The 27,734-nt window shown below is 47.7% G+C and overlaps 1 protein-coding gene across 7 annotated transcripts in view; it reads right to left on the reverse strand.

Moving 5' to 3' along the window:
- The window catches only part of Klc (kinesin light chain), a 170,971-nt gene that overhangs the window by 47,746 nt on the left and 95,491 nt on the right, over positions 1–27,734 (reverse strand). For all 7 annotated transcript variants that reach the window (XM_075698382.1, XM_075698384.1, XM_075698381.1 and 4 more), the window contains exons 5-7: positions 12,888–13,161; positions 6,592–6,899; positions 64–172 (exon numbers count right to left, since the gene is read on the reverse strand). In XM_075698382.1, coding sequence (XP_075554497.1) covers positions 64–172; positions 6,592–6,899; positions 12,888–13,161 — 691 coding nt within the window. The remainder of the gene's footprint in view (positions 1–63; positions 173–6,591; positions 6,900–12,887; positions 13,162–27,734) is intronic.

Consider the following 27,734-nt stretch of genomic DNA (forward strand, 5'->3'; position numbering starts at 1 on the left):
ACATTTTAAAACGCCTCAGAAACGTCTCTGCAGCTGTACGTGCAAGATACAAACACAGCCCACCTCCTTGCGCGCCCTAAGGGCACAGTCCTCCAGGGTCTCGGCTGCCTCGTACTTTCCCTGTCGTCGATAGAGGGCGCCCAGGTTCTTCAGTGTGGTGGCCACCGTTGGGCTGCGTATGAAAGACGTGCTACACACCTTGCCAGTGCAAGAGGGAGAACTGTGACACACCCTCAATGTTTGACTCTTACTGTTACTCTTACTCTTACTGCTGTGTTCTTTCTGGAATAAAGCAGACGCATATTAATTTCAGTCTGAAAGGACTAGAGAGAACTTCCTCAAGAAACAAAATGTCAAATCATCAAAGAACAAACAGCAGAAAGGACTTTAATGTGCTACAAGATGACTAGGCATCCGTGAATGGTGCTCTGTGGCTCTGCAAAGAATATGACACAAATAATGAGTTCGTTCAAACCGGCTCAAAATGAAGCAAACACTTTGGAATCAAAGTCAATTGTGGCTGCTTCCTTTAAATTGATCACCTTGACAGGACTGACAGAATTGATCTGGTGGATCACATCAAAAATTTAGGACTGTTTAATTTACGAATCAAACTAGGTTACCGTAGAAGCCCTGGCTGCTGAGCCCCTTAAGAACAGTGAAAGTAGCCAGCCAGACTGAGAACTGGCTAAACTCTCTTTCTTTGCATCTATTCCTGCTTCCTCCTCCTCCTCACTACAGTCGACTCCCGATAATTCGAAGCCACTTAATTGGAATTTTCGGTTAAATAGAAGTGAAGTGCTGGTCCCGTCAGTTTTGCATGTAATCCTATAGAAGAAATCGCTCGATAATTCGAAGTCCTCATCCAGTAATATTGTTTAATTGGAAGTTAATCTTCAGCCGGGATCCTCGAGGTGACCGTCATTCTTTGGTAGAATGTGCAATTTTTCATGTGTTGCAACAGTTCCGTGCTCCGCGTTGGTGTCATCGCCACCGCAGCCGCCCGCAACGCCATCCTTCTTGGAGCGGCGCGATTGTTCATTGCTACGGCTGCCGTGGCCTCCGCGATCAACTCCGGCAGGAGGCAAAGCGGCTCCCGCCGGAGGCCACGCGTGGCTGCCGCGCGTGGCCGGAGCTGATCGCGGAGGCCACGCGGGTGCCATAGGTGCACGCAGCGCTGCATACTGGCAGTGGCGAGATTGTGCAAGATTAGTCTTGCAGCTTGCGCAGCGAATGCTGCGTGAATATCTCGCCGACCGGTAGACATCTTCAATGCAGATGAGATTGCACTCTTCTATCGGCTTCTACCAGAGAAGACCCTGACATTCAAGGGCGACTACTGTGCTGGGGGCAAACGCAGCAAGGAGAGAGTGTCGGTGCTGATCGCGGCAAACATGACTGGCACGGAATGATGTCGGTTACTTGTGATCGGGAAAGCCGCGAAGCCGAGATGTTTTAAAGGCGTGAAGACGCTGCCTCTGGACTATGAGGCGAACAAAAAAGCGTGGATGACGGCCGAAATCTTCAAGAGCTGGATAAGCAAATTGGACCACAAGTTTGCTGCTTCGAACCGCAAGGTGTTGTTCCTTGTCGATCACTGCAGTGCTCACGTGAATGTGCCAGCCTTGAGTGCAATACGCCTCGCATTTTTGCCTGCAAACACAACGGCTGTTTTGCAGCCAATGGACCAAGGCATCATCAAGAATGTTAAAGTCCTGTACAGGCGGCACCTCCTCGAGCGCATGATTTTGTGTATGGATAGCTCCACAAAGTACGAGGTGAGCCTGCTTAGTGCCATCCACATGTTGGCGCGAGCATGGGATCGTGTGAAGCAAGAAACAATCGCAAACTGCTTCAGGGCTTGCGGTTTTGTGGCAGCTTCTTCGGAGGATGCCTCTGAAATTTCAGCGGAGGAAGCGTCAACAAGCGAGCTTGACAGCACTGATTTTGGTGATGCTCTCGGGGACGTCAATTTTGAAGATTACGTCGCCGTAGACAAGGCAGTCGAAACGTGCGGTGCGCTGATGGATAGCGAAATTGTAGAGATTATTCGGCCCCAGGAAGCGACCCAGGAAAGCGACGATGACGTTGAAGGCGAGCCGCAACCTAAGGCTGCCGATGTAGCTGCGGCCTTGCTCTTGCGGAGCGCTTCTTTGCCGCTGAAGGTAACGCGGAAGAAGCATTCCGCCACATCTACAGCCTGCAGAACTTGCTTTCAGCAGCGCGATTCGGCAAGAAGAAGCAAAGCAAGATGACCGACTATTTTTCTTAGAGAAAGTACTCGATTTCGCCACAAATAAACTGCTGCTTTTTGTGTTTTGTGCTTAATTGGAAGTTCGTTTAATTCGAAGTTTTTTGCGGTCCCCGTGAACTTCGTATTAACGAGAGTCGACTGTAATAGATTTGCAAATGCGCTTGAAGCTTGTTATAAATGCATTTGAATTGGGAGCCCAAAGTATTCACCTTGTGCAGACACCTGAATATTTAATTTCGAATCGAATAGTGAACATATAAAAATTCAGATTCGTGAATCAAACTGTAATTACTATTCAATTTTCCAATGTTCAGTTTTTCGAATATATTTGGTGAGACATTCGGCTGTAGTCAGGGCCTTGATGCCTCCAGCATTCCTACGGCGCGCAAAGTCTTGCGGTTCAACGATCGATCAGGTTGATCAAACCAACGGGGCCAATCGAAACGTTAATGCGATGCGAACAGAGGGAACACAAAAATAAGCGCATACAGAAAGCATGAAAGCATGTGCGAATATCAGGCTGATTAGCCACCGATTGCACGCAGATTGTATTGGAAGTGTGTTCAGTGTTCGTGCATGCAGATTTGTGCAGTTGGGAGCCTTATGCCAAGTGTGCGTAAGCTGACAGACAGATTAGGTAAGCATGCTTGCGGTAGTTTGCCAGCTGGTCACTCGCAGACCCGAACACTGCTTGAATGGTACTTAATCTTACTCTTATGGCTCATTCACACCGGCGACTTGAGGAGGTCGCGCGACCATTTGCGACTCGCGATCAAAAAGCGACCCAAGGCGACTGATGTTCACACCGGCAAGCCCGGCTGAGCGTGACCCACAAGTAGCAATCCCGGAAATTATCGTTCTCAGCGAGAACTCTCGGATTCTAAGCGGAATTTGCCGCGACGCGGGAGGAGGCCGGATGTAGACACATGAAAGATCACTTCTGTGCGTCGCTGATTGGTTTATCAGTTTTGCGACCACGGTCGCACAACTGAAAAATCGTGCAGATAGCGACTGGCCCAAAATGGTCGCTTTTCGAGAAAAGCGACCGTTTGCGACCGTTTGCGATCAACTTGGTCGCGTGACCACTGTCAGTCGCCGGTGTAAATGAGCCCTTACCGTTAGGTGTGATCTCGCGACCGATCGCTGATGAGCCACAGGTAGGAGCATATTAGCGGCAAGCCTTCCACAATGGCTTGCAGCCAATTACATTATCAGCTGGCGGCGAATTTTCATCATGGCCACATTTTCCAGCTGGTTAGGCCTAATCGAAGCTGCGTCATAGGTTGTCGACGACTAAAGTTGCGTTTTCATACCAAATCAATGCATATTTACCGTATTTACTCGCATAATGAAGGCACACACTTAATGAATACACCCCTAAATTAGTCGCAAGAAATCTGATTTTTTTTCCTCGCGTAATGAATGCACTCCCAACCTTGCTACTGTGCAGTCCCACGATCGAACAGCCATGCTGTAGTTTACGAAGAGACTAGAATTTTTGACTCGCGCGCATGTGTTTAGAGCAAGCGCACCTAATGCTTAGCGCATCCTTTACGCCAGTGCCGGCGCAAAGGCACCTCGCAGGTTCGAGAGAGATAAAAAACACAACTGGCTCTCTGCAACAACACAACAGTTTACGTACTTTGCAATGACGTAATAGGAGAGCGCTTGCGCGGAATGCACAGCTGGGTGCGGCACACAGAAGAATCCGCACTTGATCGGCATTGTGGTCATGGTCAGGCATAGCGCTGAATTCGGGTGTGTGTGGCTTGCTTTTCTGCCTGCCTTGGGTTTCGATGTGTGTGATGCTCAAGTTATGCGCCTGCTGCGGGACACAAGAGTTTATCTGCTAACAGAACGGAAACGGAAACGCTGATCAGACATCCACAGACCTTGACATGCCGATGGGCAGGATGATCAAGGAAAGAGACAGACACAGCATGCTTGTCAAAACAGGTGCACGCTTCAACGTGATGCTTATGAGAACAGCAGACGGCCGGAAGCAGCTACAAGGATGAGCTGGGATGCGGTCGGAAATAGCTGTTCGGATCATACATTCAGTTTCACCACGTGCAAATGGCCTAGCCCGCGCCAACTTCGTGCGGCTGACACTTTGGTTGTTTATACTATGGTGAAACCACAAAGTGGATGAAGTGGCCAGCGACCTAAACTGCAATTCTGGTAGTTCTGATGCGAAGTGAATTTACAGTTTGTAAATAGTACACACATATTTTTACTGCAAAGGTAAGTTATGTTATGCATGTTCCAAATCATTGCCGTCTTACTTTTCAATTTTTGCTGTTTCAAATATAGCTCCATGAAATTTACCCCGCATAACAAACGCACCCCCAACTTTTCTTCGGTATAGTGGACAAAAAAAAGTGCGTCCATTATTCAAGTATACACGGTATTAGCAGCGATCGTACGACACTCAGAAAGCCAACAAACCAGGCTCACCAATGAAAATTAGTGTACAGAACTACCGTTGTTAACAGCCACCATCTTTACGAAACATCGTACGGTGTCCCCTCATTCCAAATGCCATCAGTGGGCGCACACCAATCTCTTTCTGGAACTAGCTTCCAGGGACCATTCACAAGACTAGCTTGCAGCAAATGCTAAGGTTGAAACTGCAGTCGCTGTCGACGCGGTCATGGACGGCTACCATGCAGTTCTGAAGGTACCAGGCAGACATATGCACCGAGTCATAATGATACTACTGTTTGCAGCAACCTCTGCGGCCAAAAATGCGGTTGCGAAAATGCGGTTGTGGCGCAGCTAGGCGCGGCAACGAAGCGACCGGTACACACACGATGTCAAGAAAACACAAAGTATAAACGGAAAAAATAAAAGTGCGAACAAAATTTAACACACACACGAAAAAAAGTTCCGACGTCCTCGCACACGCACCAGACGCAAACCAACCAACACGATAAAAACGACAACGAAAAAAACCTGCACACCTCTGCAACCACACAACAAGCAAAAGACAACGTCGGAAACGGCGGACAGCAATGCAAAGAAAGAAGCATGTATGTATAGCATGTAACATATATGCTAGCACAGACAGACAACTACCGTGCCGATAACCATAGAGTTTCTCACTACATTACCAAGAGGGAAATCTGGCACTGCTGCGCTGTTGTATGCATGGGAATGCCGGTATATTGTCTCTTCGGATTGGCATCGTTCTCGGAGAGCCAGGCAAGCACCGTTCCGTCTGTCACAATGATTAATTTTCTGCTAAAACAGCACGTAAAAAGCTGTTTTAGCTTCCATTAATTTATTGTTTATTTATTTCATTTATTAAGCACAAGTAATTTCCCCTATGTTATCCTTGGTGCCAGTGTTTGTTGGCTTCTTATGATATGACTAATAAAAATCGGGCCCCTGGGTTAACCCCTTTCTTCTTGTTTATTACATAACGAGGGTCTCGAATCCGGCAACATTGATGCCTTCAGGTTGCATGTGTGGGTTTATTGACCAGTTGCCGTCACCCAAAAAAAGATCACGTTCTCGTGACCCCTGCGCCAGAAATGATGTTTCACATCAACCACCACGGTCTGTGAGTGGTGGCGCTGGCTAACACTCCCAGGTTTCTGCTAGCAAACATAAATACCCAAGAAAGTGGATGGGGAAATGGCGCAGCGGTAGCTCAATTGGTAGAGCATCGCACGCGAAATGCGAAGGTTGTGGGATCGTTCCTCACCTGCGGCAAGTTGTTTTCTCATCGATTTTCATTTCCATTAATTTATCGTTTCTTTATTTCATTTACTAAACACAAGTAATTTCCCCTATGTCGTCCTTGGTGTCAGTATTGGTTGGCTGCTTATGATATGACTCGGGCCCCTCGGTTAACCCCCTTTCTTCTCGTTTAATAGTGGTTCAGAATGTTTGATGCGGGAAATGCTTTATGTTCTTGTTTTTTCCACGAGAGGATAGGTAGGACATTAGGCAAAATACGAACAAGAGGTTGGGGGTGCAGCCTACTGTATCGTTTTAAACGAGACTATCATAGCATCCATGCATGCAGTTGCTGTATGCATGCCAGGGTAACATTGTGACATCTTAAATAATGTGCAATTTTCTTCAGCCCAGGTGCATGACAGAAGCAATGCAATCCCAATGAGAAGAAGCATTGAGATCTAAAGCCACCACAGGGTGATCGATGTGCAAACAATGGACACGAGCAAGAACAGGCACGAGGACTGGTTTACAACAGTGACAGGCACAAAGTCCGTAATGGCAGGCTGACACCACCACAACACAAAGCGCCCTCCCAAGTACTATGCCTCCATCCAGCCACAAGTACAAAACAGGGGAAATCCCAGCCGTACCTGTCGACCTTGGCCGCCTTGTGCCATCCGCCGTACTCGCCGTAGGGGGCATTGTCTCGACGTTGGCTCTTATTCTCCTCCCGTTCTTCGGCCAGCTGCCAGATGGGCTTGTTGTCACCTGACACGCAGCCAAATTCCCGCTCGTGCGCTCGCGTCAGCACCTGCTTGTACAAGAGCTCGGCCTCCTTGTACTTGCCCTGCTTGAGGTACGCCGACGCCAGATTGTTCTTGGTCTTCGCCACGTTCGGGTCGTCGGGGCCCAGCGTCCGCTCGTAGATGTCCAATGCCCGTTGGTAGTAGCGCTCAACCTGCGTACACCGCGCAAACAAGCAAAGAAGGCGGCTTGAGTGGGAGACGACAAACGTGACAGAACACAGACATTGCCGCATCCTTGCTCACGTAAACCCGCGCCAACAAAATTCAAAAATCTTGTCACAATATGTAGTTTAATGGTATTGTGCTTCCCTGATGTCAGGTAGCTTCATCTGACGCCGATATTCTCGTTGCCGTGATGTCGCACTTGATGACAACGCAACATGTTCTTGTGTAAGAGCCTCACCCCTAAATTTGGGCTTAAATATTTCAGAAAAAGAATTACTCGTGCATGGGCCGCACCCCCCTTTTTCAGCCACACACACCTCACCAGCCGCAGCCATACTGTGGCATCTCCGCGTGGTACCGATGTGGTGCACATATACATACTTATCTCCTCTTCAGTTGTAATCACACATGATCTTTTGGCAGGAACTCGTTAAAGTAACCATTGGGATAAGCAAAAAAAATGTGTTTCTTGGTGTCCCACATTTGTACCGTCATGCTTTCCAACTGCACCATCTTTTCGATGCAGCATCCGCCATCTTTCCGATGCTGCACCACCCAATGCTGCATGTGCACAACGCACATGCGAGGCTTTCTGCGCTTTGTGCACCCGTCTTCACTTCCACAATTCTCAAAAAGTGTGCGGCTCTTCAACTGCTACATTCTGCTCATGTCTCCGTTGAAAAACTGAGGAATTTTCTATCGTGCTACCTTTCACACGGAGCAAACACCCCACCTTGAAGATGGCTACACTTTTGAACAGTGTGGTACAAGGGAACCCTGATTAAAGGACATTTTTGGGACAGCACAATAATGTTGTATAATCCAGGCACTATGTAATCTAACCCACACAAATTATGCTTAAATACATGGCTTTGGGTGACAGAGTTGCGAGCAGCTTCAATTTAAACTATACACTAATACTTTGCAGTACTCAGAAACCAAAAGTGCCATGCCAAAAGCTAAATATGAACACAATAGTGCAGTGCAGGTGCCCCTCGTGTTTTATTAGAGGGATCTAGCACACTGCGATCCCTGCACCTGCGAGCATGCGAAAGTGTTTTTTACTTACCTATACAATTTCTAAAGATCTGCCAGTTTCTTACAGACACTTTCTTTGAACCACAGAGCAAGAGCTTTCTTTCGAGCGCAGCAACTTCAGCAAAGAGGTCACCTACAGCGTCGCCTGCACAGATGACCCTCTAAATGCTGTCAATGCTACGTAGCACATCCACTGTTGTGGGCACAGTTACGGCAGCATCTGTGGCGTCATCCTTGTCTGAGGTTGAAGCCAGAAGCATCAATGCCTTCTAGCAGTCCCATCTCACACGATGACCCGCACAAAACCAAGAACCTGAGTGCTCGCGCGTTGACAGAAATCTCCGAGCTGCGTGCCTTTTCTTTTGAAGATACTACTACGATCTGCACGGAAATGAAATTCGCCTGGCTAGCACAGGACACACAAACAGGTGGCAATGTTTCCGTAGTAGTGTGCCAAGAACGTCGTTGCTCATAGATGCTGATGCATATTGCATTAGTCCTACAAAACTGAAAGTATACACGAAAGTGACACCCAAAAATACGGCACACATTTCTCTGCCACTTGTGGAATAAAGTCACACAGTTTTGTGGAAATTTGGTATTTCTGAACTCTCGATTATTCACTTTTTGACAATCGCCGTCGAGTCCAAATCATTGGTCGGCGACTGTATTATGAATTCTGATTGGTCACAATCATCAAGCACCTTCAAAAGGCATGGACTGCATTCTCAATATCTCTGTTAAACAGGCAGGTGATGAAGTGAAGGAACTGCGAGAGAATGATTGCTGCGAACAAACTCACGATCATACGGCTATCGAAGTGCGGTTGGCCTGTTTAAGTTGCAGGGGCTGGAGATATGGCACATTTGGAAACCGTATGTTAGTCTTTCTTAAGCGGCAGTCATGACAATGGTATTGAAAAATGGGACATTTTTCTTCAACTGTGAGGCTTTTCTTTCGAGGAACCCGTATGGGTTTCTTTTGTAGCAATTTCTACGATTAGATGGATGTCTTATTTTCCCTTATACAATTACTTCTCTCTACCTTGTGGGTTTCTGCAGAACTATTACGTCAATCTCTTGCCTTTGCTTCGAGTTTTTGACAAATTCGACTTTGCCTTGCTATGTGCTAGCCGTTTGGTTAGCTCAGACGGTAGAGACCACCGCCTTGGAAAGGCGGTGGTCCCAGGTTTGAGTCCCGGCCCAGGACGAACTTTTCTTCAAGTGCGAGGCTTTTCTTCCGCGAAACCCCTATGGGTTTCCTCTGTAGCGATTGCTGCAATTATGTGGATGTCTCATTTTCCCTTAATTAACTAAAATTTCGTTGTTGTGAAATTCACAAAATTATAGCTAACCTGAACTAGTGGACCACAGAAACATTCATATCCAAAATTCAAGCATTGTCGACTGCTTACTTTTTCCTTCCCAGGAGCGTCAAGACGTGATTTTCCCATCTGGCGAGTAGTTGCAGGGGGACGTCATCCTCATGCAAAGCCACGCAGTTTCTCACAACGTCAAATGCATCCAGTATGTGTGCTGTGCTTGGTAGAGGCTGCAGGTCCGGCACTTCATCTGAGCACCCGTCATCGTGGACATTTTTTCTACTGTCCTCATCCGTCAGTTCCTCATGGGCAATCACGTCAATGTCAAAGAAATCTTCAAGCTCGACACAGGATGTGCCATCCTGCCATTGTGCTATTCTGCCATGTGCCATTCTGGCATCTTGAAGGGCTGCCCAGGACACAATTGCCTCTGCTGGCGGACGCACTGCTGCAGTGCAACTGGAAAGATCCTCAGCAGAGTTGGTGTCTGGGTCTTCGAGCTTTAAGCCCACGTGAGTGAAACGATGATTGGACATCCGGTTGCAGCCCATGCAGAAGCCATCATCTGCAGTACCATGTATGGGTCCAACTTGTGTCTCAACCAGTCTCCGCATTCAATAGGAGACGCTGCATAACTCGCTGGCGATAGGCGCACTTCAAGCTTCTTATTATGCCTTGGTCAAGTGGCTGGATTATATATTTATGTTGTTATATACAAATGTTGCAGAGGTACGCTTTGCATGTGGCTAGAGCTTAAGGTGAGCTCCTGCCACACACAGTCGCTCCGTGGTACAGTGAAACCTCGTTAAACCGTAGTTGGCCGGGGCTCGGAAAAAGTACGTACTAAACGGTAGTACTGTTTAACCGAATAGCATGAGATCGCCCACTTACCTGTTGAAAACGGAACTCAGAGAGAGTGCGATGAAAGGGGAAAAAAACATGCAGTATTTATTCACTTCGCACGACACCTTGTAGCAGAACCTTGTAGCAGACATGTCTTCACGGTTGCAGCAGCGCTGCTGAGCAACTTCTTAGCATTCCAAATGCCCCACACTGTAGCCAGCAGCAGATCCCTGTTGCGTGCCAGCGCCGACTTCTTCGTGTCACGTTCGACAGCATGGACGATGTCTAATTTTTTTTCTATGCTGAGCACCCGGCGTCTTTTTTATCCGAGCTTCGGAACGACGCGAGTCCTCGCTTGCACGACACCATAACACTCTCTGGCACGGCCATAGAGAAAGCACGGCGTCGAAATGATGTTGATGTGGTTTCGCGCAAACGCACAGGGCGCTTGGAGGCCGTTGTTCCGATCTCTGAGGCTTGTTGTTCTGCCGGGCCGCCTGATGGAGACGGCTCACCGCCATGTTTGCACAACAAAAAGTTGAAACGCTACGTTGTAACCGATGCGTACGCAATAGGCTGGTACGGTTTATGCGGACACAAAACACATTATGTTCAATGGCCGCTGAGTCGGGGATTTGACTTTACTACTCTTAAAATTAAACTACTGTTTAAGCGGGTACGGTTTAACGAGGTTTTACTGTACTTCCCAAACCGCAGCGCGTGCAATCACAGCTACGTCGAGTTGGAACGAATATGGCAACCAGCAGTGTCAACTCTAACAATGTTTATTGCTACAAGCAATAAGGTACACTTGCAGATGGAAGTCTAACCTGTAATACATAATAGGCTTGCCTCGTTGCATGAACTGGTCAGGCAAACGAGGTCACTCACGGGTTGCAGCAGGTATTCCTATCTGGCAGGTTCGAGGTTGGGGTGCCAGAGAGAGGGAGTCTCCCCAGGTGATGCTGTTTTATGCCATTTTACCTTTGCGAGGGGAATGTCCTCCTTACACAACAGATGTCTTTCCCGCGAGTCAGGGGGAAGGGTGCACGCATCGCAAGAGCGAGGCAGAACCGGGAGAGGGCATAGTGCCACCTTTTCCGTGTCTAAGCCAGCTCCCGACACGTCCGCAGTGTGCGAGCGTGACAACACGAGTATGCAGGAGGGAGTGGATGTGAGTGCTCTACACAAAATCCAGTTTGAGAGAAAGTACTTGAGATCCACATTTGTGAGCAGAGCAATTGTCCAGCAACAAGCACACCCGCCAGCCCTGCCTCCTCATGTCGCAGTTAAATGCAATGACCCATTCCAAGAAAATAGCCTGCGTCATTCAAGGTTGGCTGTTGGCCACATATTTTACGGGAAGGCTCCTACTTCCTCTGAAGCAATGTGGCCTCATACTCTTCCTGATAACTAGCGGCGGGCGCTTGTCGGATCAGTCCCCATTAGCACACAGCAGTCCAGTCATGCGCTTTTTGCCCCTCTGAAGCAATGTGGCCTCATACTCTTCCTGATAACTAGTGGCGGGCGCTTGTCGGATCAGTCCCCATTAGCACACAGCAATCCAGTCATGCGCTTTTTGCTGGGTTTGCCATTGTGACAACGCCGAGCTTTCACGTTGAGGGTTTTCGACGGCAGCATCTCATTAAAAAGAGGCCCGTCTTGTCAGTATTGCAGATGTCACACATAGTGTGGTCCTTCAACAAAAATGACAGGTTTGTTGACATCCAGGCAGATGCACTGCTCCTGCCTGCCGATGCCAACTCGCCACTAAGTGTCTTTCCGACGATGCCGTGGCGGACCTTGAATCTAGTGAGCCAGTCGGTGTTTGCCTTAATGTCGTCGATTCCCAGCAGGCAAGTGTAATTTGAGGTTTTCTGCTACATGGTGTTTCCACTGATGGGTTGCCCTCATCTCCACAAACCATGTGTACACAGCCTTGTTGAGTTCTTCGTGTGCCGATGGTGTCAGCTTCTCCCACTTGGCTGATGTGCCCGATGCCGGTGGTTTCTCTAGTATTGCCTCTTTAGACTTGAGAATGGTGGAGAGCGAACTGGGAGAAATCCCAAACTTTTCCGCATCGTAACCTTTGTGACGTCAGTTGTGACTTTGGCCAGGATGCAAGCTTTATCCTCTAAGAATAAATACTTTCGCTTATTGCATGGCTGCGCCATGTCGGAAAGCACGCTAAAACACAAAGGCTTTTCTCAGCGAACTAAACAGAGCCACAAATGCACAACATGACTGCGCAGCTGCATTAGCACCTATGTTAGCATTAGCTATGCACTGATAATGCCGAGATGCATGGACTGATGAAACGACTGAGCTTCGGCTTTGGATTGTCTGCGACTGAGTAGTTTCAAGCCAATGGCAAAGTAAGGCCAGACTCATCGCCATCACCATCAAGCAATGGCGGCCCCCATGCTAGGTCATCAGCGACAGTTTCTGGCGGTGACAAAACGCAATTTGGCCTTTGTAGACATATTTTTATATGTCAAAACGCACTAAAATGTTCGAAAGTGTGCTTCCTGCACGGCAAATATAATTTTCGAGCCTGGAATTGCTTTATCAAATTTCGTTTAAGTGGAACAGCATAAGAAGAAGCGTTTGTTGTGGTGAAACTATTTATGCATTGACTGCTATGGACCGCTGATGGTCCATAGGAGTCAATTGATAAGTGATCTTACGGAGCCGAGAATTATTGATTGAAGCGGCGTTCCTTGTACTAGCAGGGTTTGACTGCACTTTATCCAAGAAGACCCCATGCACGCACCTCCTCGTACTTTCCCTGGTTCTGGCAGAGTAGGGCCAGGTTGTTGAGTTGCTTGGCAACATCGGGATGGTCTCGGCCCAAAACTCGCTCGCGGATGTCGAGGGCGCGCTTGCACAGGGGCTCAGCATCGCGGTATTTTCCTCGCTTGCCGTACAGCACGGCCAGGTTGTTGAGCGTGGCCGCCACGGCAGGATGGCTCTCGCCCAGCGTCTTCTCCCGGATGGCCAGCGCATCATTCAGCAGCGCAGCCGCCTCCTTGTACTTGTTCTGGTCCCTGCAGCAGAAGGAATCTGTGTCAAAGACCTGCATCTGCATCCTTAAAAAGGTCGTGATACCGCCATTAAACTATTCTCAGTTTATCCTTGTAACTGAAGGTCGAGGGGCTAATATGGTTTAGCACACAAAAGAACTAGACTCGTAGCACACACGCTAAACTTGAACATTCAATTTGAAATTGCTGCCTCTAGGCCCCCCTACCACCGAAAGCAATTGTCATTGTATGACGTCAGGAAGTATGAGGCCACTACTGCATCGTCTGCTCCGAAACAACACCGGATATCTTCTTCCACACATTCTGGCTTGCAACAACACAGCGATGACGTCGCCGTTGAATTGTGCCCGCAGTTCACTTTGGTGATAAAAGCAGCACAAGCTGGTTAATGGTTGCAGAACCTATCCCAGGCTCAGCACTAAGACGCACACGTAAAAACAAAATGGTGCGCGACAACCATGATGTGTTTCTGGCTCCTGCAATTGCTTTTGGTGCTTGCAGTACACAAAAGTATGGTCTTCGAGACTGAATTCCATTACTCCAGGGCGTTCTTGCTAGGGCTGCGATTTCATTTCATCCCTTGTTAGTTTTGCAAGGCTGCTGAAGAATTCAACTACAATAAAAAAAATTATATGCAAATTTTCTACAGCAACGAATGCCATCAAATTTTGCCAGTTTGCTGTAGGATGCATGCAGCTTAACATGCAACGTAAATTTGGTACCGTGGCTCCCTGAAGCGAGGTATAAACTGGCAGCCATGATGTAAAATGATGCAGTGGGATGCTTTGTTAGAAAGTGCAAGCACCCAAACACCCAAAGATAACTTAGCTAAACCAGGTGTTTCAGCAACTACTGTTTCCAATTATTAAAAGGCCCCTGAAACGGTACGGACAAATCTTGTAGACGCGTAGGCTACAACTTAAGTAGAACATTCGCACCACAATTTAAGGGAAGCGTTACATATTAATGGAGCTACATGCGATTACAAGTTACCCTCCTCCCTAGCCATGCTTTTCCTTCTCAATTCGTTCACCGAGCCATCGCGGCTAAGCTCTGCCTTCACTTGCTCTGCGTCACGATGCGACTTCACGTCGTCTACTTCCAGTTGTTTTGGAGCCCGCCAGCGCGAAACCTCTCCGCTAGCCGCTTGGCTGTTGCCCGCAAGCGATAGCTATCGAAGCAGCGTACATTGTGAGAATTCTGTTACAGCGCTGAATGTGTCTGCTATTGCGTTACCCACACTAGCAGAACGTTTCGACTGAACGGTGGAAGCATAAACTCAAGCTGATGAAGGAACTTTAGCGTAAACATACGTGAGCTGCCTGATCGGTCTCCATGGTCCAGCCACCCGTTGGCACAAAGCTTAACTAGCCAAAGAAAGAGCTACTATTGCTCTAACCAAGTGTAAAACATTTTAAACATTTACAAAAACAACGTGTTAACGATTACACTCCTGCAAAAAATTTACACCAGCAGCAAAGAAGAATACATTTTGCTACTGCTACTGTGTCTGGTTGAGCTCTATGCCACCAGGTGGCTGCACCGTGCAGACCATTCACATTTGCGCTTCTGTTCATCCTATGAAACACGGGCAGGCCATGTCCCCTTTGCACTTGCGTTTGCCCTAATGGCGGACTCGCGAAACGCTATTGCGTTAGTAATCTTCCAGTGTAAAGTGACGGCCACCATCGCGCAAATCCTGGCGCCGATCAGATAGCTGCAGCCCGATGCACTGCAGCCAGTCCGCTCGTCTACTGGCTTGCAGAGGGAAACGATGTCGCAGCTAGACCAGTCGCTGGTCACCAGTCGCTACGTTTGCAGTCCACAATGCAACAAAGTCGAATCATAGCGCTCGCGAAAAGACACACCGACACTGACGGCGGAGCTCTCGTCAAAGACGGAGCACGTTGTAACACAAGCAGGCGACACTTGCTGTGTGCCGGAAGTGCTTAAGTGTACTTAAAAATTGTTCTTGTGCATTCCCTTTATGTTACTTTTTTTAAATAAAAACAAATTAACTAACATTTCAACTATTACGAACATTATTTGTTTACCGTAAAGTAGGAAAAATTATCGATCACGCGCCCTGGTCAGCCAATCGGATAGCTCGCCCCACTGACGTGATATGGGTGATTTGCGTCATATGGGTAGGGGCGGCTTAAAATTCCGCTGCACAGTGTGCTGTGATCGGCAGTGACGTACATTTTTAAAACCTTATAATAAATTACACGCTTTACTCAGAGCACTTAGATGTGTCAATTAATGATCAGAAGGACCTACTCTAACGACTCAGTACGTTTGTAGAAAATGGTCAAAATCGTTTCAGGGTCCCTTTAAAAGGTTGCTGACATAAAATGTTGCGTCTTCTTACGCTTATGTCTGCCGATTCCATAACAGCGTGGTACCAGATTCCTCAAACAAGAAATAATTGATTTTGTATTTTCCTAAAGCCAGAAGCAACACTACTTTCACAGAGTAGAACGTGTTGACAAGGGTGTCTCGTTACATAACAAAAAATCTGCCATTGTATAGTCGCATATTGTCCCATCCTATATGGTCGCCGCGAGTACGTGCCAGGCGATGAGAACGACGCTGAAGTAGCGCGCGAGTGGAAAAACAGAGACGACAACGACGTCGCGTTGACTGCTCTGATAAGGTGTTTCCATACGTCCTCTACACCAGCTTTCCCGTCTTCTACTAGGCTGCGACACTGGTGGAGGTGTGGGGTAGGATTGCCTCATGCTCGGCACCCCTTCACGGAGCCATACCTCGAAAACGGAATCACCTTCGTCCGTCGAAACTCCTGTTCACCGGTACAGTCGCCGCCTGCTAGGCCTGACGCCCGAGTTCAACCCTTTGCACGACCCTGCTGGAACGCATCTACCTACTTCCGCCATGGCTACTGCAACTCCATCGCAGGTGACGCTGCAGAATCCTAAGATACCAGAAAGTTTCCATGGCGACGCTTTTGAAGATGTCCAAGATTGGCTGGACCAATTTGAGCATGTCGCCAGTTATAATGACTCGGGCTCCCAGCAAAAGCTGTCTAATGTCTATTTCGCGCTTCAAGACAGTGCGTGGACGTGGTTTGCGAACCGGGAGAGAAGTTTGACCACATGGGATGCCTTCCGCACCCAGCTGCTAGACACATTCACTAGTACCGACAGAAGAGACACTGCGCAGCGCCTACTCGAATCCCGTATTCAAAAACCAAACAAGAGCGAGCCATGTATGCAGAAGATATGACCCGCCTTTTCCGCAGAGCGGACCCTGAGATGGCCGACGAAAGAAGTTACGCTATCTCTTGCGCGGAGTGAAGGAGGAACTGTTTGCCGGACTCGTGAGGAAACCACCGACGACAGTGGTCGAATTCACCAAGGAGGCTACTGCTATAGAACGGGCACTAAAGCAATGGTACCACCAATATGATTGCGCGAACTCGCCGGTGAATGCTTCAATTCTACCTGAGAGCTACGGCACGTCTCTGTGTGAAGTCATCCGGGAGATTGTGCGAGAGGAGATCCGGCAGCTCGGGATTTCTCCTATGGCACCAGCAGTGGCTTCTGTCGCTGATATCGTTCGGGAGGAAGTTCGACAGGCCTTTTCGTCCCCTGACCGGCAGGCGGTGCCACGACGACTAACCTACGCGGAAGCTGTCTGTCGTCCACCTCCCGCGACTTTGATGCTGCTGACACCGTCGACCACTACGACGCAGCCAGCACCGCCACCCCCGACGCCATATTTTCGCCAGTCAGAGCCACCGCCAGCTATGCCGTATCGCCGCCAGCCGATCACTGCTGTGCATCGGTCTTATGGCGAATCCCCTGCGGGCTACCCGCTTCGAAAGACCGATTTGTGGCGCACCGCTGACTGCCGGCTGCTGTGCTTTCATTGCGGCGAAGCAGGACATGTTTATCGCGCATGCCACTACCGCGCAGCCGGGTATCCAAAGTTTCCCAACTGCAATTACCCTGTGTCTGATGCTGCACGTAGCCGCGACAGAAATTCTAAAAACTTTCGGCCAGAAGGTTCAACGACGCCTCGATCGCGTTCCCCCTCTCCGGCTCGTTACACCCCACCAACCCGTCGCGATTTTTCTGACGCCTCTAGAGGCAGGTCCCCTAGCCCGCGCCGGGGAAACTAGAAGCAGCGACCTCCGGGGGTGAGGTTGCAAACCGTCTAGCTTTCCAAGAGCCCCCATCACCGACGACTGACTACTCTAAAACTCTGACGTCTCCAGCCGCACCCCCTGTAACCAATGCCGTCAGCGCCGATCTTGTCGTTTTCATTGACGGCCACCAAGTGGCCGCTCTCGTCGATACTGGTTCGGATTTTTCGATAAAAAGTCAAAAGCTGGCCGACAGGTTGCGAAAAGTGAAGACGCCGTAGACCGGGCCCAACATCAGAACTGCCGGCGGCCAGTTGATGACGCCAATCGGAAAATGCACAGCCAGGATAGTAATCGCCGGTGAAACCTTCGTCGCCATCCTCGTCATTCTCTTTGAGTGCTGCAAGGAACTTATATTGGGCATGGATTTCTTGAGAGAGTACGATGCAGTGATTAATGTCCGTGACCTCACATTTTCCGTGATTAATGTCCGTGACCTCCGTCACATTTTCTACGAGCTCAGACGACGTCGACCCCGCTTACGTATCGCCGACGACGACGTCACGCTTCCGCCGCGAAGTTGTTCCCTCGTACCTGTTATCTGCGACAACTTGAACTCCGCGACTGGTGTCGCTGAACACCGACGCACTGGTACTGAGTCAAGGCGTTTCCATCGCCAGGGCCGACCCTAATTAACGTACACGACGGACGTGCTGAACTCCTGCTGACGAATTTTACCAGGGAACGTCGACACATTGTTAGAGGCACGGCTGTTGCTTACTTTGACGAATTTACCTCAATACAAGACTGCCTCTCAGTGGAGCACGCGACGGCCACCGTGGCCATGCCTGCCCCTGTGGTTGATATCAGTCCCACCTTGTCACCCGTCGAACGTAACAGCCTTCTTGAGCTCATCGATGAGTTTAAGAGCTGCTTTTCATCTACGTCACGAGTCAGCCAGATGCCGCTCACTAAGCACCGTATTGTCACCGAAGCCGACGCCAGACCAATTCGGCAGAATCCTTATTGTGTGGCACCGAAAGAGCGCGAGGCGATACAAACGCAAGTGAAGACGATGCTTGAGGACGGGGTTATTCGACCATCTAAGAGTCCTTGGGCATCGCCTGTCATGTTGGTGAAAATGACGGTAGCGGTAGAAGGACGGTAGCGTGCGCTTCTGCGTCGACTATCAAAAACTCAACCAGATCACAAAGAAAGACGTTTATCCGCTGCCGCGTATCGACGATTCACTGGACAGGCTACAAACGCACGTTACTTTTCGTCGATGGACTTGAAAGCCGGCGTAGAGGATGTATGGAAACACTTTATCAGAGCAGTCAACGCGATGTCGTTGTTGTCTCTGTTTTTCCACTCGCGCGCTACTTCAGCGTCGTTCTCATCACCTGGCACATACCCGCGGCGACCATATAGGATATAGGAACAACAGGAATACGATGCCCGACACTACAATCTTCGACACAGACCCGTCACGTACAACGTCGGTGACCAGGTGTGGGTCTGGACTCCAATTCGTCGGCGGGGGCTGTCTGAGAAGCTCCTGCGAAGATACTTCGGCCTGTACACAGTTCTGCGCCGCATCAGCGATGTTAATTATGAAGTTGTCCCCGACAGCCATAACTGCTCCAAACGCCGGCGGCATCTGCCCAAGGTTGTGCATGTGCTTCGTATGAAGCCATACATTTCCTCATGACCTCAACATTGCACCATCTGTGCACAGCCTTCGGATGTTGGTGCATTGGGACGATGCCTTTTTTTTCAAAGGGGGGGGGGGGGGGGGCAAATGCCCCATCCTATATGGTCGCCGCGGGTATGTGCCAGGCGATGAGGACGACGCTGAAGTAGCGCGCGAGTGGAAAAACAGAGACAACAACGACGTCGCGTTGACTGCTCTGATAAAGTGTTTCCATACGTCCTCTACGCCGGCTTTCCCGTCTTCTACTAGGCTGCGACAATATCACCACAGAATACCGACACTCATGTTGGTCAACCTGCTAGCAGCCACAGTGAGCCCCACAACGGTTGTGCTGCCAAAAGCTGGGGACATGCACATCGTGTCAGCCGTTCTTCCCACTTTCACTCAGCACCTTCCCACGTGGGACACACCCCACGAGCTTGGTCCTCCGCTGTCACTTCTCTCAGAGGGCACCTGCACCCTGCTCACCCCCATTATCCCGTCACACAAACCTTTCGGCAAGACAATCACAGTATGGTTTCGGCCACTACAGCAGCCTCCGTGTTGATGATTTAGGCGAGTATAATCACCCTTATTTTCTAACATCTTGAGGAGCCATGGTGAACGACGACAGCCGTGCTCCAGATTTCGTTCACGTTTTAACATGTTTTGGCATTGTCACATTAAATGACAGTGCAATTATTGATTTGTTGTGCATTAGGGGAATTGAGGCATCATACCATCACTAAAGTCAAGCTATTTAGCCAAGCAAAAGAAAAAAAAAGTCAAAAATTTTGTGTTAGTACTCTTTTAACCCTTCGAGGGTCGATTTTTTTCGCCATATGCGACCGCCCAGGGTTGATTTTTTTTTATTGCAGATTCCAATTCTTCTTAGGGACTTATTTTGAAAAAAAATTTACCGTAATTTTTCTAGGGTGACCGTAAAGCGAGAAAAAAATATTTTGTGTTGGTATATATCTACTCTTCATCCACGAATAACAACAATAAAAAAGGAAATAAACTTATAAGAATAAAACATTTCATGCATTGTTATATTTCAAGGCTTAGAAAATGCACACACGAGAATATTTCGCAAGACTCAAATGTTCCTGCTCTTACACTATTATGTACATCCGTAGCATAATCGAACTGCATAGGTGCGCATGCTCAAGAAAACTGCGGTTGTGTGCCTGTCAAAAAACCAAACATGTGACAAACTTCCGCTAACCTTCATCTTATCGCCAACTAGAGGCAATTAGTTCTCGCGAATGTAAAAAAAAAAAAAAACCGATTGAAGTGCATGCACGGCGGCATCCTTCCTATGTGCACCCCTGCGAGCACTAAACGAGCAAGAAACAACAAGCGGTCGCCCTTTGAGTGATTAGTAACGAGATGGCTATCAGTTTTGCAAGCACAAGAAGCCGAAACCACCCGCGAAAACAAAACCCAAACCGCCACCCGCCTGCACGTGCGCCAATGTGTCAGCGGTAGCATATAGATGCGCAGGAGCGAACTAGCACTAAAACAAACCGTGCAACGAAAACCGAAAGAGGGAGGTGGGCGAAAAAAATTCCCTGTACATAGTGGCAGCACATGACAGAAAAGAAAAAGTTAGGAAATTGGCCCACTTTTCAAACGTACAGCCGGCGCCATAAATCAACCATCGGCATCGATCATTTTTGGACTTGTTCGCCACAGCGTACATTTACGTCATTGACCCTGAAAGGGTTAAAGGTAGCGATTTTAAGGCAAAATATTAATTTACTGCTAATCAAGATTCCTGCCTTTGACAGGCATTGCATTCTATGATAAAGAAGGGGGGGGGGGGGATCGGCAGAAAAAAATTTTGCTCATTTTTACCTGGGCCACAGCAACGTCAGAAAGGGTTTTGAATAAATAAATGGCTACCAGTACAGTTACTAGACATCTCAAAGCCTGGTTATGGTCTAATATACAGCGCTGGCAAGGTGGGCGAAAGAAGGGCTCAAATCACCCCAACAATGTCAGAAACAGCTCTGAATTACTGCCAGTACACTTATTAGATGCCTCAGTGCTCATAATGAGATAGGAGATGTGTATCCACACATGTATACCATATTTTCTGGTGTTGAATTCACACCTTTGTATAAGACGCACCCCCTACTTTTCCCAACTTTCAAAGAAAAAATTGGTGTATAAGCCCCACCGAGTGTAAGAAGCACTTGAGTATAAGGCGCACTTACTTTAGCTTGGCCAGCATGACAAAACATGATTATGCAGGCTTGTAGACTAATTTAAAAATTTCATATTTTGCCATCTCAGGGCACTAAATTTTCGTAAACAAAATTTTTATGAGATGCAAGTTCTAGCAGAATAACACTTAATCCAACACTCCTCTTATGAGCTGCAGGAAACTGATATTTATTGCATGTCACTCGAATCAATCGAAGGCCTCATCCGCCAATGCACTGTCAACAAGTTCAAGAAATCTGACCGGCAGCATCGCTGGGTTACCGTAACAGCCTCGGCGGCGTGGTGTGCTCGAGCCAAACACAAATAACAATCGTATCACGCATCACATCAGAAATGTGTATAAATGTGAAATGGCCGCCGCCGGAAGCCGGAAGCACTGCAGCTACTGCTGGACTGCCGGTATAGACACCCTAGCCGAGACGTCTCGCATGAGCAACTGATGATAACGATAGCCAAGTGGTGATTTCTTTCTTTAATGGACAGGTGCCACAACGTCTGGTGCCACAATATAACAATAAAAAATTGTGGTGCCTTTTTCTTATTTATTGCTAGAGTCCTGTGGGTCTTCTTTAAAAAGAACCTACGCCATAACAGCAAACCAGTACACGTCACCTCCAAATTCTACAGCTTTCCTCTCGACCACTGTGCTGCAGCGGCTGAGCTGCCCACACGGCAAGCGCTAGGAGCTGGCACTTGCTGCCATGATCGCTCCACTGTTAAAACAGAATGCGATTTCTTTCACAATGCTGCCACGCAGAGTTGCTTGTGCTCATGAAAAAGGATGTGCATACTGGTCATGCCAGCGCGCTCGGTCTTATGCATATGTAAGATACAACATTGTATAAGATGCACCGATAAAAATTTTGGAAAAAAAAAGACATTCGTCTTATACGCTGGAAGATATAATTAAGGAACACACACTATGTCCTGCGACAGTGGCCCCTTTATGCTCTTAACATGCTTCACCGTACAACACGGCTGTATAGCGGCGAAGCTAACATAAGTAAACCCACCATTCTGCAATACTTAGTAGACCTTGGCCTCGCACGCACTTCTCAATGTACAGGCGCCGACAAAAGTGGTATACTCCAGGCAGCGGGAGCCGGAGCAATGGCAAACTAAAGCCCCTCAATTTTTCAGAAGTAGCGCCATTCTTAGATCTTTCCGCCACCCCTCTCACCCTGGCGCATCCTCCTCCACGCCTCCTGTCTCCCCAGCCTCCTACGCTCCCCCATTGGCCAATCTGTGTCACGTGGAAGTAGGCGCCGCGCTTTTGTATATTTTTTTTTTCTTTCCAGAGCGGAGCAGGCACCGCGCTTTTGTATATTTTTTCTTTCCAGCGCGCTCCGACCTCCATTGTTGGGCTTGCGCAACGAAAGTACGGCAGGCGGACTGATGGAATGCGTTAGTGTAATAGAATGTGTTAGGGTCGAGGACTTTATTGCGATGCAGTGCTGCTGCGCCTTCAGTTGCCGCAACAGACACAGCGAGGGCAAAAAGCTTTTTGCTTTGGCATCCGGCGGGCACAACGCAAAAAGAAAAGTGTGGATTCACAGGATCGGGCGGGTTGACTTCGAGGAAGTGGCAAAGAATGCACGGCTTCGTGAAGTAAGTGCCACGGCTCCACACAACCTCTTCTTTTGAGCCTAGTTGACACCTTCCGCTTCGAAAAAGTGTATGTGTTCATGCTCTGCGTGGTTTTTAGCGTGTTGAAGTTGACTTTTTTTTCAAATGTGCTTTCTTTGTTTCATGTAGTTTCGTCTTGCGGCATCTGCAGCTGGCCTGTGACATAGGAGCGACTTTATTCAGGGTGTGTTTTGAGCTCTACCGGAAGTTAGCACATTCTCGACGCTTTTGCAAGGCTCACTATCACTTATGGATGCTGTCTTTTAGCTTTGTATGTACGCCTGCATGTATAGATTTGGTTTGTGGTGATTAACGTTTTTAACATCCTGAAGCGACTAAAGCTATGATTGAGGTCGTAGTGGATCGCTCCAGATAACTTTATCTAGGTCGCCAGGGGATGTTTAACGTGCACTTTCATTGTAGAGTCGTACGTGGGCCGGTAAATTCCTCGTTGACATTTCATAATTCTTGCGGCGCACTAGCGCTGCTTTAGAAGTTGGCGCCTCGGCACGATTGTATTTCTTCAATAAATTTTATTTACTAGTTGTAACAACGTGTCATTATTTTGTACTATTGACGGCGCCTCCAGGGCACCAAAGCTGCAACGGGAGCACCAAAGCTAGAACCAGGGCTGGATGGGGCTTGCCAAAGCCTGTGCATGCCAAGGGAGTATAAGATAGGATGTCCGCTATGGCGGGCAGCCAATTTTTTATGCGAAGACTTTCTGCGCTGTTAGCTTTATTGTAATGTCCCATGCTCTTCAGAGGCCTCCGTTAGCCGTTACATGTGCCCTCCTGGAGCAGTACTTGTAAAAAAGAAACAATCTATCATCCCGATTACCAAAGCACCCCGCAATGAAAAAAGTGGCCCTGTTGCCAGGCATTGCTGACCGCAGACAGTCGGAATCTCTCACGCGCCGGCCGAACAAAAGTATCCTGCAGGTACGTAAATGAGCCTACGAAACCACGTACACATATTTTCACGCTATCAAAACCTGAAACTTTGGTAATTACACGCGTGTTTGAGCACACCGCGTGCTTGCGTAGTGTTTCAGCAATACGAACTCTCAATGTGCACTCACTTTACACCTTAATACGCCTTGAATAATAGTCCTTTTCTCTATTTCTTTCACAATTCCAACAAGACATTTTTAAGGCCAGTTACCGACTGATGAAGCAACGTCTGTATTGAAAAAACTGCTCCGCAGGGCTCGAACAAGCTTTCCCGCGTAGTTCTTCCCATAGCGTGTTAGCCGTCATCTGCTACGGCAGGTCCAACATCGGCGGCACCACCGTCGAGGCCGCGCCAAGTGGAGGAGGAGGGAAGTGAATGACACTACTTGGGGAGATTGAGGGGCTTTAAGGCAAACTGCATCGCAACGCCATCTACAGGCAGCACTTGGGGATCAAGACAGCGAATGGGTGCCCTTTATTATCTGCAGGCATGTCGCTTGACTCGTGTCAATGTTTCGTGCTTCAGCTCGCCAAAATGCTGAGCAATGTTGCTGCTCTGGCTCCCGCTGCGTGGAGTATACCACATTTGTCGGCGCCTGTACATCTCGATCTGAATTGAAGTGAGCCCACACAGCCCACACTGCCCCCACACTTAAATGTAAATCTGGCTTCGGCAAGCTACCTAGCGCATAATAGTAATTACAATGCAGCTCTATGACATGTCCTTGTTTTTCCAGCAGTGTCGCTGAGCAGTTTTCGGGGAGATTTATGGTCATGTCCATACAATCGGGAGGACTGATTGGAATTTGGGAGTCTCCCGGAAAAATCGAGAGAGCTGCCAGGTATGCAAATACTCAAGAAAAGTGGACGTGAGGAATACTGGTACAGTCAGTAGCTTATTTGGTAAAGCAGCCATGGGATGCAGAGGTTGGAGGTCCAACTCCCACCTGTGGCAAGTTATTTTTTCACCAACATTAGGACTGAAAGGCAGGCTAGTTGGTTTGACTTCACTGTGGAAAGTTTTGGACACACTGAACGAAGACAACAAGGTCTTTGTGTGCTTTTCTTGTTGTCTTCGTTCAGTGTGCGCAAAACTTTCCACAATGGTGTCACCAACATGAATTTACCTTTTCCTCAATCTTTGTGCATAACTTCCCTTATGCTTCCTCTGGCTTCATTATCCGTTTCTTTCATCTATTGTAGTGGCTAACAAAAATATCAAGTGCCTCGGATCGCATTATGTCACTCATAAGGGAGGGGACAGCAGCATAGTAGAAGTGATGAAATGTTTATTGCGTATTTCCCTTTTGCTAGTGTGCCATCCCATCCACGGTGCTGCCAGCAAGAATTACCAACTTTGTCCAAATATCCACCCTATTACGGTTTCACACTAGCGAGCAGTTCGAGTTTGAAGTGGCAGTATTTTATTTTCCCTCACCCCTCTCTACCCTCCTAATGGAAGAATTCAGTGGAATTGATGCTGTCAGAATATTATGTTCCTTTTATACCCCTCTGCTTATTCATATTTATTTAAATTGTTATACAGGCTTTTTTATTTGTCCTTCCTCCTTGGACGTTATAAAATGTGCAGTACCCTAAATTTCAAAATGTTATAGTAATACTATATAAGTATAGCTCTCCAAACTGGAGGCAATGCAATCCATGAAGCCTAGGTCCCACAGTGGTGGTACACTCCCTCTGGCACGTAAAGGATGAGCTGCTACACCACGCTTCATAAACAGCAGACAATGCAAGTAAGATAGGCAGACCTCTCTTGCTGCTTGCATTCACAACCAAAAAATAGTGCGTCACGTGTGAAAGACAGATGTTTACATGTTTCATAATTTATTGTAACCTTAGGTCTCATACCTTTATGTTGCAAAATATGACGTAATTATACGTGGGAGGCGTCACAGATCTAAACCTATTTACCACCAAACAAGCCAAGCCGAGTGACACGGCGACTATTGAACGCGTGCAGACTGTTTGCACATCCAGCATGCAGCGGTGTGTCTCTTCACCGTATAGATACTGTGCGACCGGAGCTGCTACTCCTTTTGCACGTAATCTTGCTGATAACACTACTGGCAGCCAGTGAAGTGTGCAAAGAGCACTCGCATCATGGTTTGTGTATCAGATTGGTGAATACTGTGCTACAGAGCAGTGATCCTCGCCAATGCCAAACGTTCCCAAGGCTCCAAAGCATGCACGAAACGTTTCATCGCTTTGCTAGTGTTTTTCTCTGACTTACGGATTGATCTCTACTTTTGGAAATTAAATTAACCGCACTTTCGATTTTTCCCAATCCTTCAACATTGTCGTTATCGTCAACGATTACATGGGTGTGATGTCGCAGTCACTGCAGTGTCGATTTGCATTTCTCTGAGCAGCCATTGCCGAGGGCGATGCCAATAAGGCTGGCACATTTGGAACTACTACAACCACCCAGAAAGATCTGCAAGTGATGATGATGGCTGCATTAGAGGTGCGCATATTTCCGGGCTTGGCAAGCTGCAAATGTCAGCATTATTTCGAGTTAAAGGTTCATACTTTTAGATGCTACTAGGACAGAAAAAAAGATAAAATATCACTCGTTATTTTGAAGCATTCGGTGTTCTAAGTTAGTAATAGTACTAAAACATTCTTTACATAGAAACAATAGGTCTTTAGCTGGTGATTTTTCGTATGTTTGGCAATTTGAAAAAAATTGTTCAGGGGGGACGTGGCTTTTGAAATGAACTTCCTTATTTCTTCAGGGATATTGATGAAAATTGGCAATGTTTTTGGCAATGTTTCTATGATTTTTACATAAAAACTTCGAAAGTTATATTTCAACAACTTTATTATTTACAAATGGTTTCCCCCTTAGGCCTTGTTCCAAGCCTGAACAACTTACAGAATGTATTAGAAGACTCATTCAAAGCACTGTATGGCCTAATATGAATCATTGAGGATGTGGCATTCTCAGATTTTTTTATTGACAACATTATTATTTACTTATTTTTTTGTTATCACTTCTTTATGAGGTGCCTGCACAACAGGCATATAAACTGTGAAAAACTAGTTGTATCAATAGTTGAGAAAGGTCATCCTGCTATCACTAGTTGAGAAAAAGTTATACTGCAAAAACAAGGATATGTCACACTCTGAACTGTGCTTCAAAGAACATACCGTACTTATTCGAATCTAGGCCGATAGTTCTTTTAAATAATCATGTATGTACCAAACTCTAGGGTCGGCTTAGATTCGAGAATGTTAAAAAATGTGCCAGTTTGTAAAATGAAATTGATAAATATGGAGCACAGCTAGAGCCATCAAGAAAGGTCAGTACTGCAGCCGCTACTAGCCATGCCAGTAGCCAACGAGATCGCTATTTTGACCTGTGTTGTATCGGCGTGCAGCACGGCGTTATCGTAATGGAACCAAACAGGCCATGCCACAAACGAAAAGTTGTGCTAGCCGCAGAGACATCGTGAAATGTTCCAAGCCGGGCGGGACTTCAGCATCAATGAGAAAAATGTCCGTCGTTGGAGGGAGCAACGGAAGACGCCTTTTACGTTTGCCCTAACCAGGAAATGACAGTGATAAGGATGATAAGTGCGCAACAAACAAGAGCTGTTCACCGAGATTGCACTGTGCTTTGACGTGTATGAGCCGAGCCGCGCTGTCTGCGCATGTGTGGGCGCGGACGCGAGCTTGTGCACGTCCACAAACAAGCGTACCAGGCTAGCAGCGATGATGATGTAGTGAGCTCGGCTCGTTCATATTAAATAAATGCTGTTTTCATTTTGTGAACGCTGTCCTCACTTTTTTGTTTGACTTACTTTTTAGGTCAGTCTTAAACATTTTTTCTGGTTTCGGGCATTCGGGAATTGGCTTAGGATGTGGGCTGGCCTAGATTCAAGTAAATACGGTAGTAAGAGAAAATAAATAAAAAGGAATTGAAATAGACCTAGCAGTCGCA

This window comes from Dermacentor variabilis, chromosome 7 (genome assembly GCF_050947875.1).
Source record: "Dermacentor variabilis isolate Ectoservices chromosome 7, ASM5094787v1, whole genome shotgun sequence".
In the NCBI taxonomy this organism is placed as follows: domain Eukaryota; kingdom Metazoa; phylum Arthropoda; class Arachnida; order Ixodida; family Ixodidae; genus Dermacentor; species Dermacentor variabilis.